The sequence below is a fragment of the Gadus chalcogrammus genome, chromosome 3 (assembly GCF_026213295.1).
Source record: "Gadus chalcogrammus isolate NIFS_2021 chromosome 3, NIFS_Gcha_1.0, whole genome shotgun sequence".
Taxonomy (NCBI): Eukaryota; Metazoa; Chordata; class Actinopteri; order Gadiformes; family Gadidae; genus Gadus; species Gadus chalcogrammus.
The window spans coordinates 24677350-24693046 of NC_079414.1; the positions used below are offsets into that span (position 1 = coordinate 24677350).

Here is a 15697-nt window from a genome sequence, read left to right on the forward strand (position 1 = left end):
TTTGGGTCAACCTCCATCACCCCTGGAAATTGGGTTGGTTCCTCCTAGGAATATGTTAGCTCTGACGCGCGCTGAGATACACTCTGAGATACACTCTGAGATACACGCAGCACACAAATACGCATGCATGAACAGATGTACGTACGCACGTACGGAAGCACGCACACACACGGACGTACGGACGCAAGCTTGCACGCCCGCACGTATGCACGCACACACACACACACACACACACACACACACACACACACACACACACACACACACACACACACACACTCACTCATGCATGCACACACGTACGCACACACGCAAGCATATACAAACACAAATACACACACACACCACACACCACACGTACACACACACGCACGCACACACCACACCTCACATGCACACACAGATGCACACATACACTCCAGGTGGCCAGGGCGCTGTTCCTTCAGCACGGGTCAGTGCAATAATAACCGCAGGGACGAGTACACTGAGGAAGGCTTTCCCATGTTGTGTCCTGTATCTGGGGCTGTGTTTTTACGTTTTCTGATATGGATGCTGACTGGCTTTTTTGTGATTTGTGGAATCTAGGCTAGACTCTGTTTGAATAGAACCATCAATATACATATATATAGTTTCAGCATATCTTTGTTCAACAATGCTTTGTTATGTTGCATTTGTTTAAAGTGCTGTCAAACAAGCCACTGCCAACTGTTTTTCCGTGTTGTCGAAGCAGAAGGCAACCACGAACTGTTGTGTCATTTCTCTCCCAGTGACAGATGGGACAGCTTTATCTCACTATGACTCCTCTTTCAGGAACAAACACCCATGCTCCAACCGTTTGGGGAAAAGGCAAAGAGAGACAAAAAGACAAAGAAACAAAGAGAGAGACCAAAACAATAAAAAAAAACACACACACATATTCACGCGTACACACACACACACACACACACACACACACACACACACACACACACACACACACACACACACACACACACAAACATAAGCATATTACGTGTATGCATCATCATTCATTTAGCATAAATGAACAATAATAAGCATCATACACAAACTGACATGTATCTAGTCATACGTCCCTACCATTTAAACTTTGTTTAACTGTCCTTCGGTCCGATGCCAAAGGCATCCCTTGACCTGTCCCTGCATAAAATCGCCCTCTCCCTTTTTCTTCCTTCTCAGAACCTCCTCCAACACCAACGTCAAGAAGGTCTCACTCTCCCAAGACGGCCCTCTCTGTGGTGGCGTATACCCTCCACCTGCTCCTCACAGACGCTCCCCTCTTCTCAGTCTCCTTGATCTGTCTGCTGGCTGCACCACAGCGGGGATCCGCCCTGCCCAGTCCCCCCCCCAGCTCCCCTCACTGGGCTCGGCTAGAGAGGACCTCCTCGGGTTGGCATGCTAAACCTGGCTCCGGCACGGCTTCTGATCTGATTAGACCGGGGTTGTCTAGGGTTCCGTCTGCCAGGTGGCACTCGATAGCTCGACCTTGCGGTAACCACAGATGATTGCTATCGGTGCAATGCGATTCACGCTCCACCTTATCTCTCCTTTCCCGCAATAGAACAGCACACGGAACGGTACCTCCATGCATGCATGAAATACATGGGTAAGCCTTGATAGAATACTGCTTATGTGTATGTCTACTCTCTTACACGGATGTCTTCGCTGCTGGAAATACCACCGTGTTGCAATGAATGAATGCAGAATCTTTTTCCAAATAAACTTTAGTATGTGTGGTAGCAGACCACATTATAAATACTTCTGCCCTAATTTTTCAAATATTTTAACATGCAAATAAGGATTTCACTTCTGAAGGTGTTTTTTGCCTCTCTTGAATAAAGGATTTTTTTTTTTAAAGTAGGCCTAATGTATAAAACAAGATATATATAAACTTTTAGCAATCAAAAACAGATCCATGCAATAAAATATGATAGGTCCCCTATTATTTGCCAACAATATTAAAGTACTCTAGCAATTAGTGGGTTATACAGGCCCTGTTTAATATCACTTCACACAAAGAGAAACGGTATGCATACACATATTGCGCCTTTTTTACTTTTTAAACGGCATAATTTCTTTCCCCTAACCATTCATTGTGGTACCTTGCGGTTTGTTTGTGTTGTGATTTGTCAGCCGCCCAGCCGCGCTGCTGACGACTCTGACATGCGCGCCGCCGCAATGCATTCTGGGTCCATACCAAGATGGCTGCGCCCTTGCCGAAGTGCTGAAGAAGTGCCTCCCAGAGAAATTTCCAGGAATTTCGGTGGAATTGGCGTTCACAACACCACGAATTCACACAACGCGAAACACACACAGCGACACTACCAACCCGCAAACTCCCAAAGTGACACGAGTCGGTCCTTCCCGTGGCTGTGGCAGACTGTCGGTGTGAAGATGGGCCTCATCTGGAGCCCCTTCCCGTAGCGAACCGCCGTGGGGAGAGGACCCGCAGGTTCCCCTGCAAACACCTGCCCGTAGAACTTGGACTTGACGGCTTTGACATCATCTATAGACTGTGGACGCTACCGTACAACTTCTTGTGCAGAATTGTCTGTGCGACCGTGTCTGTCATCGTGAGAACGCGACGAGGTCCCCCCATCCCGATAGAGAACCGCACCGCACTGCCAAGGTCTGAACGCTGCATTTGCCTTCCCATACGAAGCGCCCATTGCTCCATATGTGTCTTGAGTTGTGTTGTTGCGGTGGTTCCAGACATTCTTTGCATAGTGCTGCTCGGCCATGCGGACACGCTGCATTGCAGGCTCTGTGTGATCGTTAACGTGACGCTCGGAGCTGTCAGATCAGCGAGTGGAGCTCACCTATTAGCGGCTGCCTTTGTACACACAAGTTGTATTGAGGATACTCCTCTTGTCTGATCGCGAAAAGTGTGTGTGTGTGTTACGATAAGGAGTTAAAACACGTGGAGATAAGTCAAAACTGTTTCCAGGTGTAACAGGGAATGTTAACCTATTTTGATTTACAATTTAAATGAAGGTTTTATGACTAAATTGGATTGATATGAATTAATTTAGGGCAGACTGGGCATTTGTTTTTGGTTTAAAACACACTTGGCTGATGGTTTATTTACATATTTGATGTCGCCTGTCAGGTACAAATTTAATTGTCTCTCTACCGTCTACTCTAAACCCTTAAGTGCATACAACATAACAAGCTGCTGTCACTATTTTGCCAGATGTTTTAGACGCTACATCGGAACATTTGCGTTTACCTATCCGTTACAGACCTCAGTCACAATCATAAACAAACATTGATTGGAGGGTTTCCTAAACATTGTTATCCATACGTATTCCACAAGTTGCAGTGAGAATAACCCTCTGTGGTACTCCCTACAGGGCCTTAATGAAAATGGACGTGGATTTGCATTCACCGGCTGTGGGACTGGCTGAGGAAGAGGAGCCCGACCTCAGTGACTGGAAGCTCCCCTTGGCCTTCATGAAGAAACGCCACTCGGAGAAGATTGAGGGCTCCAAGGCCTTGGCACAGAGCTGGAGGATGAAAGACCGGGTAATTTTCTTCTCTTTTCCTCCATTGTTTGGGTCGTTTTGGGAGGTGCTGTTTTATACGGGCATTGCATGTCTTTAATAATAATAATAATAGTAAATGAAATTTATATAGCGCTTAATATGGTACTCTAAGACGCTTTACATATTGCCCTATCTAAACTATGTTACAGACATATATTAAAACAGACTAGGATTAAAAGAAAAACAGAGGTAAAACATGAAGATGAAGTTGGGAGTTGGGTGGGGAAGGCTAGTGTAAAAAGGTATATTTTGTGTTCAGATTTGAAAGAAGAGAGGCTTTGTGTGTTGGAGGGGAGTGAATTCCAAAGGGAATCTAATAATATAATATATATCATATAATTCTTTAGGTCTCATTGGCGAGCCCTGCACGGTACGCTGTGTTAATTTTTTCAGGACTGTACTCGTAGTTTGTATACAAATGAAAATGCAATTATGTGCGTGACTCACTACTTCAGAATTGTAGTGATTTATAATTCAATCTTTCAGGTTTGAGATTTCAATTAAGGCAAAATTAGCATTTGGTTTATACTTCCTCCACATGAAAACCCCACAGCAGGCGTGAATAGAAGAAGCAAGAGGTCTATCATGCAGAAATGTCATGTGAGATCATGGTTATTTTAACCTCGGAACCAGCAATCCTACTATGTTATTGCAGATCTTTTTAGGTGAGAAGTAGATCCTGGGAAACCAAAAACTGAAAGTTACTAATTGATGTTTTGCTACTGATATCTTCTACTGAAGAGAGCGGACAAAGTGCCCAGAAGAAGGATGTTTATTTTCTTCAGTGGCCAGTTTGCACGTTGATTTGAAACAGATTGTGTTTGCTGTTAGCGAATGACATACTTATAGATCCAGCCACATGAGTTGGGTTGAAAGGAAAGTGAAAGAAAAGGAAAAAAGAAGAAGTGAAAGTGAAACGCACTTTAAACCCAGATTAGAGCTAGTCGCCTGTCAGACTTTGGGTTATTAATAATCTAAAGTCGGGTTTGTGTGACTAGGTTCCCGTTCTCTGTATAATGCTGTAATTGGATGTTGTCGTTTCTGTTTCATTTTTATCATCTGTGATCCTCCCTGTGGGCTGATAACATAAGAAGACTCAAATATTGTCATGTAAATAAATCCCTTTTGAGGATTAATATGTTGCTGTTTTGTCTTCATCCACCTTGGCCCAGCACTTAATAGTTTAGTTGAACTCAACTAAACACTAATAGTTTAGTTTAACTAAAATAAACTAATAGTTTAATTTAACTAAACTATTAAAGTGTAGTACCTGTGTAGTACTTACCTGTAATACTAAGGGTAACGGTCTTACTTTAGTAGTTTAGTCGTTTGGTAATGGCCCGCCTTGTTGGATCGGAGCTCTTCATGGGGTTGGGCTTTCTCCTCGTTTCAATTGATGGGTCCATCGCTTGTTTCCTAGGAGTGATTGTATCTCCTGATGTCGAATTTGAAAGCTCCAGTACATTTGAGTCCAACGTATTCATTATGGATCACCTTTAAAAGTGATGTTGCAGGGTAGTAAAGTTTCTACCTGTTGAGTTATCATTGGACCGCGCTTCGTGCTAGACATTAGCGTTGTGCTTTGAGGGCAAATAAATCCCAGGGCAACAAGGCTCCAGCGGTGCACTGAATTGTGAAACTTTATTATTTCTACGCTCCTGTGCCCACTATTTCATTTAGCTGCGGGGCATGCGTGCTATTCCAATGGCAGCTCTACCTCAAACCTTTCCTGTGTGAATGGGTTATACCGCGTCTCTCTGCCGTGCAGCTCTCGTATAAAAGGTAAAAGGTACCTTTTTGATCCAGCACCGCGCTGCCTGCCTGACTATACCCTCGCCCCGAACTTATGGAGAGATATAGTTCTAATAATGCCAGGTGCCACACAGTCATACATAACCCGCACTGGCTCGTCCTCCTCGGCTCCTGGGGTAGACATCCAGCAGAATGACATTTTAACGCCGCCGACCGTGCTGCTCACTAAATGGCCGGGTTTACGGCGCGGGGCGTGTGGAGCTCCGGGGCGACGCTGAGTAAAAGCGTGTCATTAAATATGAGTCTCCGATATTGATATAAAAGGCGGAACTACTCCGGGCTCCGATCTCCCGTTTCCTCGTCGTCGTCGGAGGAGGAAACCCGCTAGCGAATTAAGGTGTATTTACTGTGCGTCGTTCATCCTTCCCGCTCAATTTGAGGGAGATGTTGACGCATACGCGAGCATGTGCAAAGGTTGACGAGAGCTCAATCTGTGAGTGTTTTATTGTCGTCGTACATGGATAGAATCCGTCAGGATTGTCGTCCTGTATCCATCCACCCACGCACAAGCGAGAGAATACCTGGTGCACTCGATGGCAGACGTATTAAGGGGGGGGAATAAAACTGTGGAAATAGTTGTGGAATAAAAAGAGAAATGCGTGAACAGGATATTCAAGGTCAGGGCAAGAGAATGGAAGAAGTTGAAAGCGGCAAACTTCAGCCAATCATCGGCTGTTAAATAGGGTTGTGTCTCGGCTGACGTAATAAGTCAAGACGGAGGTCAAATGAGCTTGTGCCGCTGAGCCAGTCGGACTGCAGGAATCCATAATGGTTGTGTTAGGAATAACTGTGCGGATTAGAAGGCCAGTACAGCTCCAGCGATGTTAGAGGTGGTCTGTGGACCACGGACGGCTACACTCCATGACTCCCTTCCTGCAATGCACAATACAATGTGTCTGAAAGGAAATTCTAACATCGAGTGTGTGCCATGGTACTAGATTTGTACAAAACGTAGTAATTCATTACATGCTGAATTTACAGTATGTTATGTATAACTTCTCATTTCAGTAAATGTATTGGAAGGCCAATACCATAATCGCGATCAAAGTCAACACAATGATTAGTAGTGTTCGGCCATCTTACTCTAAGTACACTATTGTAAATGAGTAGGATATCGTGGAACCAATCCCTGGGGATGGTAGTAACCTGATGGAAAGCAAGCAATGAGTGCTTTCCAGAGCTAGCTGCTATTCCAACAGTTAGGATAGTCAGAGCTCCACTGATGGGTCTATTGAGTAGGACAGGAATGATACCCTGCACCCTGGGAAATCAGTCTACTCTAGTGTACACACACGCACACGCACACACATCATGCCGCTCGCTTTGAGTGGATAAAGGTCAACAAAAGCGATTTGTGTCACAATTGTGTGGCTCTGTTCCTAAATGTACAAACATTTGCAAGGGTGCATCTGTTTATGGTAATTTTCTGTGAATTTAGTCGCGTGTGTGCATTTCCGTTCTACGACGGTGTGTATGCGTGGGAGAGGCTGTTTGGCACATTGGTGTGAGAACAGCTTCTGGGAGGTGGAATGGCCATCATTACTGTAAAGAAGGTCAGGTCCAGCTCCGAACGGTTCTGGGTTTGATGGCACATACCTCCCCTTAACCAATAATGGGCTGCCCTGATCATTGGCAAAAGGAAGCCATCAAGATGAAAAATAGTGATTGACACAGTCCCACTTTATTGAGCGGCTGGTGCGCAGTCATTAGCGCCTTCACTTCTCCCCGGTGATTGGCAGGCTATTTACTCCTCGTGAACTGGATTGGACCACAGAGTGGGAGAAGGGGGCGGGACCTTCGCTCTGCACATTAGTTTGTTCAGTCCAAATGCTTGCAGCTACCGGTGATTTGCAGGTCAGGGCGTAATGAACAAGAAATTAGTACTGCGCTCTGTAGAAGCCAACTCATCTCAAAGTGCTTACATGGCTCTTTCTCCAGAATGGTTGTAAGATTACCTATCATCTGATGGCCTTCATTAGTTCTTGGGCAAAGTTGTGGAGACTACCAGTTTATGGTTAATCTCTCAAAAGTGAAACTATGTGTAAAGTAGACACTAGACATTATAGTGTAAAAATGACAATATCTAAATTTGTTGGTTTTTTACTAAACTAAATAAATGTAGTTAAAATCTCACCTTGTCAACCGTTTGTATCTATTTTCCAGCTCTACTTTATTTGAGCTCGACCTTAACACATCTAGCACTATAAGCTTATCCAAAATGTTATCACAGATTATTTCCAATTCCAAATAACGTGTTAATTAGCTGCACATATTAATGCACATAAGCCTTGGTTATATTTAACTCCACAAATTATTATTCTCATCATACGGCAGGCCATAGGCTTACATCTATAGTACTTGAAAAGCTTGGAGGATATTCCAACTTAATCATATGCTATAGCCTGCTCAACCCTCATTTACACATTCCTAAAATACATTTATTTGTATGCATGTTTCAAGTTACAAAGTTTCATTCATGATTTAGTGATAATTAAATCATGTATGAGCATGTGTAACTTGTGAAAACATCCGTTAAATATTTTCTTTTAGGATCATGTATAATAAAGCCTCTATCTTCCCATTGCAGCCTTTCTACTAGAAAAATCGACAAAGATAACTCTTAAAGCTGAACAGACTGAAGCTCACTGAAGCAGCATGGTAATGACTCGCCTGTGTGATAATGTATGTTTGTGAAGCAAGTCCCTGTGGCGAGTCAGAGCTGTAATTCCAACGCTTGACCTGTTGCGCGCTCACTAGCAGGCCTGGAGCCGATCGATGTGCCATGCTATTTTAATAGCCTTCGTTTATTGCCAGCCACACTAATGGAATAATCAGAGCCCATTGATCCCTGCACCGGGAGGTGCTGGGGGGGGCAGCGGCCTGGTTGGCCTCTGAAGAACCATGTGCCATTTATTAATGACTGGAATATGGCCACCAATTACACACAAGAGCTTACCCAGAATGACAAGCTGGTGGGAGACAGCTGTGAGGAACTCGGGACAAAGCTATGGTGAGCACTGATGGGTACTTGTTATGAGTGATTGCCCGCTACTGGTGGGCTTACGACACCTTGAGTATATACTTGCAAAAACGTATTGATTTTATGTATTATTTTATTGGTCTCTGGATTAAAAGTTTGCATATGAGGCCAAATAGTTTGTAGGCTTGAGGTCTTAAGACACGCAGCAGCATTTCTTTTTTAACCCTCTCCCTCTCTCCCCTTTGTCCTTTGTCACTCTGTCTCTGTTTGTCTCCCTTCTCTCTTGCACTTGTCTCTCCCAGAGCCAGGATTCATGATATTATCGGAAATCCATGAGGCTCAGTGGACCTGTATTACGATCTCATTTAGTTGAGACTTTCCTCTTTAGATTAACTTCAAAAGTCAAATCCACACACACACACACACACACACACACACACACACACACACACACACACACACACACACACACACACACACACACACACACACACACACACACACACACACACACACACACACACACACACACACACACGATTAATAAAGATACCTGTTGTTATTGACGTGATGGTGCATTGACTCAGTGGAAAGGGCTTCTTTAAATGCCTCTGCCCTCTAGTCTTCTCCAATCTGTTTTCTCAGGGATTTACACCCTCATCCATCCATGTATCCTCTTTACCTTTGTGGATGTCATGCCTCTGCATGGCTTATGTTAAGCGCAACAAGACACGTTGTTCTTATCTGCTTAGCGTGGCCCGACAACATTTATTCAAAATGTATTCAGGTCGTGACAGATTCGCAATTTATCTTTTGACATGGCATGGCATGTCGGTTATCTTTTGTAAGTGGTGGTTAAACTGGTTGCTTACGGCTGCTTGTTTTCATTAATTTCACCGTTGCACCCACAGTGAACGCCCTGACACATGCTAAGCGGACAGCCTGGTGGTAGCTAGCGCCCAGAGGAGCTTTGTAACATACTACCCGTCTGTTACCAGTTAAAATATATGCCGGGCTAGAAACGTATGCGAATAATTTTAGAGGGAATAAATGTTGACATTTATTGACACGTCATAATAAACATAACATATTAACTTAATACTGGTTATATACACGGGCGTCAGAATGTATGCCTTAAATCAGCTGACGCATGCACAGGATTAATGGGAATGACATCTGATGTGATGATGAGATGGGACTGAACAGTTCTACCCCTCCATCCGTCTCTTCATGTGTAAATGATCATCAGCTGTGTTATTACTTACCATCATTGGACAGGCAGGCAAAGCATCAATCCATCCATGCTGTTTATCATACAGTGTAAATCATCTTTGCGTCTCCATTGAGCTGCCAGCGGTGCTGGAGTGATGTCTAGTATGTTGCACGCCAATCCAATGTCGCCTGATCCACCTCTGACACTGATCCAATCAATGGAGCTCAATTTGATTAATTCAATCTGCCAGGGTTGAAGGTTAGACTGGGCCTAGGCCTGTGTTTACTCATTGGTTCTAGGTTATCTCACTCCCTCACTCCAAGTGTCCATCAAAATGCATCACATATATTGCAGTACCTGGATTTAGACCAATTAGAGCTGGTGTAAGGATATACATTTATTAGACATGAATGGAGGCAAGAGGACCTAGGAGGCAAGAGGACCTAGACAAGACAGGCAAGAGAGGCAAGAGAATGGAGGCAAGAGGACCTAGTAAAGACATATAATTAGGCGACTTCGGCCATTGCCAAAATAGAATACTCAGGTCTTTTTGGGCAGCAAAACGTCTGCTCCAAAGCCGAACCTTCAAGCACCATCAGTCACTCCCTTACAATATCCCAGGAATATCTTTCTATGTTCCTCAACAGCAACCAGAAGCCTAACCTCTGTTAAACTGTTATTGTGTTAAATTTTTTCCCCCCCCCTTGCCCTCTGCCCGCAGATATTCAACACACATCCGTCTGACATTTTTTTCCCGCGCGGGCCCACAACGGCCTTTTATTCTAACACAGAACTTTGGCCTTAACACATCCCCAAGGCTCGCTGTCCTTTCCACTGTTGTTGTGTTAAAGGCCAGAGCACAGTCCCTCGTCCCTAATGGGGTCCATGTCGTGGGGCTGATATCGGTAGTAAAGGTCTTTGTCTGCAGCACCGCTCCGTCCCAGATGTAGCTGAGCTACACGCCCGGGTGACGGCTCATGTGATGGAACAGGTGGTGTGTGTGAGCACTGTTATTCAGCCAGCGGTAGAAATAGTTGGTTACGTATGTAGTAGTAGGGGTGTAACGATACCCGTGTTTTTAACCGAACCGTCACGGTACAGGCACTTCTGGGTGGTTACAGAGGTGGACCGCGGTGCGTAAGTGTGGCGTACATAGCGTTAATATGGCGAATGTAAAGCCTTGTTTCGCGACGCGGAATTTAAAACTCTACGTGCAGCACTTTAACATGCACACACATTTGAAGAGGCACCATCCAGGTGTTACTATCACCGTTGCTGTGGAAAAAAAACAACGAGCTGTGCAAACCCAACTCACGACACTATTTCAACAACCCCTGTCTGGGAATTCAGAAATGCAAATGCCATAACCAAGTTTATTGGTGTTTTCATTGCTGCTGATCTACGGCCATTCTCCGTTGTTGACAAACAAGCAGTTTCTTTAATTTCCCCCTTAACTACGTACCGTACCGTGACTTCAAATCTGAGGTACGTACCGAACCGTGACTTTTGTGTACCGTTACACCCCTAGTATGTAGGGTTGATTAGGGTTTTGAACCTATTTGTGTACGGTGTTTCCCCCAGGAAATGTCCCCAGGAAATGTTAGTCAAGGTGGTCCCTTGGGGGTATTTTGCCCCTAGTGAAACCCCTTCCGGGGGGGGGGGGGGGGGAGAGTATGTTTTCTTTCCCCACGACAGTTTTGTACTTTGTTAATGCATAATAAAAAAATATGCATTAAATATTTTTACAGTGCTGGGGGAAACACTGGTGTAAAATCTACTGGTAAGAAGGTCAAGCTACTAGGTTAGGAGGAAATGAGTAGGAGAAGGTGATGGACAGAATGTGTGTGCGGACACTCTTTCCACAGTTGAGTGGGACTAGCATAGTGACCTTTTCCTTTGGCCTGTGGAAGAGAGGTCGTGGCTTTAATTAGCTTCGTCATGATACCGGACTGACGACACTTACTCACTCTCTTTCTCACTCTTAGAAATTCCGTATAGGCTAAGGGATGAGAGTGATGAGGTTCTTCCTCAATAACATTTTCATTGAACCTTCATTAATAATTTGTTAACATTAAATGTATTTTGTTTATGGATGCTTTTGCTATTACTCTTGATTTGTCTTTCTTTCTTAATTTTTGTTTCCCTTCCCCTTTCCCCTCTCAGTTCTACCTGTGAGTCCTCAAGACTATATGTGTGAACGCCTGATCATTAAATATAATATAGGCTACAAAATCATCAAGTGAATAGGGAAGCTATATGTTGACCATTGTCTGTCTTGATTAGGATGAATTCTAATGTTATCATATTTATGTTAAACCAAAATAACAATATGTGGTCTTTTGTATCATCCACAACTCTTAAATATACTCTTTGAACTCTTCAATGATGACGATAACAACTATTGGGCTTTGGTTGTTTTATGTCAATTAGTTTAGGTCCACTGTTTTTCAACCGTCTTCAAAGCTCTTTGCGGCAGCGGCATCACCTACTTGGTTAAGAACTAAGGCCCCGTCCACACGGAGCCGAAACGGGCGAAAATTATCTGGTTTTTCGTTTTATGCGGTTCGGGAATATGTCTGTTACGACGGATTCATTGCGAAACCGCAGTAAATATTCGAGGCGCAAGGCGCATCAAACCTGTGCGTGCATACAGCCTGCGCGCTGTATACAAACATTCAGTCACGATGAGATTCAACCTTTTAAATTGAGCAGAAATACTTTTTTATGTACGGTTAGTAATTACATGTATCAAGGGGCTGTATTTAAAGCTACAAAAAGAAGACAAATAAAATAATAAATAAAAACTTCAACGCAACTCTGACGTCACCCAGCTGGTGGGGGGCTGATGACGTCGTCGTTTGCGTTTCAGGCGTCCACACGAATCCTAACACGAAACCGCAAAGGTTCGGATAGATTTGAAACCACCCTCGGACATGGTTTCAGAAATGTGAGGTTTCGGGCAACGGATTCGCCGGCTCCGTCCGGCCGAAATGCACAAGGTTTCACCAAAGAATCGGCTCTGTGTGGACGGGGCCTATGTTAAGTGATAAAGGTTCTCACAGCCTTAGGTTTGGAAAGGAATAGGACTATTTATGAAATCCACACCACAAAAAAGGTAATGTGGCCATTGTGCAAAAAAAAGAACACACGAACTGGAGGATAGACTTCCAGAACTGTGTGTGTGTGTGTGTGTGTGTGTGTGTGTGTGTGTGTGTGTGTGTGTGTGTGTGTGTGTGTGTGTGTGTGTGTGTGTGTGTGTGTGTGTGTGTGTGTGTGTGTGTGTGTGTGTGTGTGTGTGTGTGTGTGTTACACCCATAGTGTGCATATACATGTTGATATAAAATGGCAATTGATTTTGGATGAAACTGTTAGTTAAAATACTGAATAGAATAGTGAATAGACAAATTGTTGTTTTGCAAGTTGAGAAAGCGGTCCACACAATTCTTGTTGGTATCATTTATTGCTACCGTTCTTCATCGGTAAATCCCCATACCCACTGAACACACAGTAATTATCGTGTAGTGTGCGACGTGTGTGTGTTTGGGTACTGTCGTGTGAAGGTGAGGGACAGCAGGAGAGAAATGCGGCAGGCGGCCTCATATTGCAACATCCCCCCCGGCAACAGACTGCAATCTTTCACAAAACCAACTTTTACAAATCTCATAATGCGTCGAAAGAGTTTGCTTTTGACCTCGGGGTTAATTGGAGCCCAGAGTGCACAAAAGCAGATGATGGCTAAGAACACTTTCTGCTTTGGCAAATCTACTTTGGCGGACTTTAGCGAGCTGTTGCACCAGCACCTGGTGATGTAACTCTCTTCCCCTGGCCAAGACCTTGCCGATTACCTGGTATCGACCTGGGCATTGATTGCCATGCTCCATGAAACTGGGCACAAACTATGTCCACATGGCGGCACGTCGATGCCAGAAATGACCAAAAATTAATCTAAAACCTGCTTTCCGCAGCGGTGCACTGTGGAATAATTGAGCAATGAAGCGATTTTTTGTGACATGGACTGTGAGGCCTATCTTGATTACAGGACGCTCGTATCAAATGCTGTTATAACCGAACCTTGTGTTCCTCAACATTTGACATCACAGAATCATGACCCTGCCCGCCCATAATGTTGCAGGACATGAGGGAACATAACTGACATCCGCTCTGGAGTCTGGACGTCAGGCACAGGATACACAAGGGTCCTGAGTCACAGAGTTGGAGGAAAACAAACCCCATCAGCCCCTTATAACCTGTGTTGGAAGTCACACCTGTCCAAAGTAAAGCTAGGCAGACCTTCATGGTTTGGCCCGACTGGTCCAGGGATTTGTGGGTGATTGTCAGGCGGTGCGAGTCACCTGGAGAAGGTCTATTTCTGACCGGATGACGAAGCTTCAAGCGTCTGTGTGTGCGTGTGCGTGTGCGTATGCGCGCGTGCGTGCGTGCGTTCGCTGAATTGCGAAAAAACAAATCACGCGAAAATAAAAATAGCTTATGGCTTTTATACATTACCTGATACCTGGCTCATCTCTTCTCAACTTGCTTTGGTCCCAAGGTACCTCATTTTCCACTGCAGATATCAGCTGAAGATAGCACCCCCCCCTCCCCCCTCAATTTCAAGGTCGTCATAGTGATGCAGCATGAAAATAACGTGAGGTAATCTTCAGCATGACGCACACCCAGGAACAACGGAGGATATCGATGAGTTGTACTTTTTCTTTTTACTTCAGCTAAACTCATTAGTCGCTGCGGTACAGTATCAGTTACCCGTGATTCCACTGATGAGCACACCTGTAGTGCCACCCAGCGAGTATCGTTGTCTCAGTCGATGTGACGTATCTTCTGCTGCAGAGGATGTAGTATAACATCCTGGTATTTCTGGCGTAGCGCATTTTCTATACTACGTTTTTGGACATGCTACATCTTTTTCTGGCATGCTAACTACCATGGTTGTATGGGTAGGTGTTGGAACGCAGGGGTGTTCTTGATTGTCAGTATGGGGCTGGTTGGCACAGCAAGGAGACAAATGGGGTTTTGCCATTGCATTGGTAGTCAATGCCAAATTGCCGAGGAGGCAGCTGAAGGACTGCGGATGCTTTATGGAGCTTGGGTGCTTAAAAACGGTCTCCTGTCACGCAATGAAGACTCAGTGAGACTGATCTGTTTTTTTCAGTGGATATCGATGTCATTACTTGAGTGAAATATTATCCCAGACCGCCTGATATTTTGTGAGCATAAGCGATAAGTGGAGTGCATATGTTAGGCAGCTTGGAAGCTTGTTGGGCTTAAGGAAACATGCTAAACGTTTCCGTCTTTCTGGGTGTACTTGAGTACTGCTGTTTTTTATTCACCGTATTTGGCCAGCGCTGAAGGAACCTGTGTGCGTGCGCGTGTGCGTCCGCGTCTGTGTGATCCGGGCCCGGAGAATCGATGGTTGATCTGTTTCAGAGATTGTTTACCCGACCCTGTCTCTATCCCGGTGGGCTTCCGTTTCTGGGCTACACCGGGCTCCAGCAGACTTGGAGACACTACTAACCTATATACAAGTGACAGAGACACACTGTTGGTCCAGGAGCAGTACAGCTTGGGAGGCACACTGCAATTTATCTGCAGCCTCCTGCTTCAAGCAGGGCAGGGCAGGAATGTAGACGTACATTCAGCTCTACTCCCTCGTTACGAAACACAACAACTAACCCAAGTCTGGCCAAGTGGGGTGAAGTTATCAATCTCAAACTGTACCCTAACATCATCTGCTTACTTGGCTTGTGTCCTGATCCATCCATGAAGTGCTTGTTAATGTTATTCTGAGATTATTGTGGTCGGTTGTGTCTCCTCCAGATGAAGACGGTGAGCGTGGCCTTGGTGCTGTGTCTCAACGTGGGAGTGGACCCCCCCGACGTGGTGAAGACCTCCCCTTGTGCCAGGCTGGAGTGCTGGATAGGTGAGAACAAGAATGACTCACTCAGTCACTCACTCAACTTATTTATGTAGGGTCAATATATGCATATCTATGTCATATATCATCTTGCCAGCTTTCCGATCTCATCATATCATTTTCTTTACGTGATTTAATTTAATGTAACGTCTAAAATATGTATGCATGCAAAACTGAATGAAGGGGAGGAAATAAACACG

The 15697-nt window shown here is 44.7% G+C and overlaps 1 protein-coding gene across 2 annotated transcripts in view; it reads left to right on the forward strand.

Annotated features, from left to right (window-relative positions):
* Positions 1-2151: 2151 nt before the first annotated feature.
* rptor (regulatory associated protein of MTOR, complex 1) overlaps positions 2152-15697 on the forward strand; it is a 142879-nt gene continuing 129333 nt past the window's right edge. Inside the window, exons 1-3 of one of the 2 annotated variants that reach the window (XM_056586914.1) lie at positions 2152-2647; positions 3372-3543; positions 15401-15503. In XM_056586914.1, the coding sequence (XP_056442889.1) occupies positions 3379-3543; positions 15401-15503 (268 nt within the window). In that variant the 5' untranslated portion in view covers positions 2152-2647; positions 3372-3378. The remainder of the gene's footprint in view (positions 2648-3371; positions 3544-15400; positions 15504-15697) is intronic. The other variant, XM_056586915.1, reaches the window with a different exon arrangement.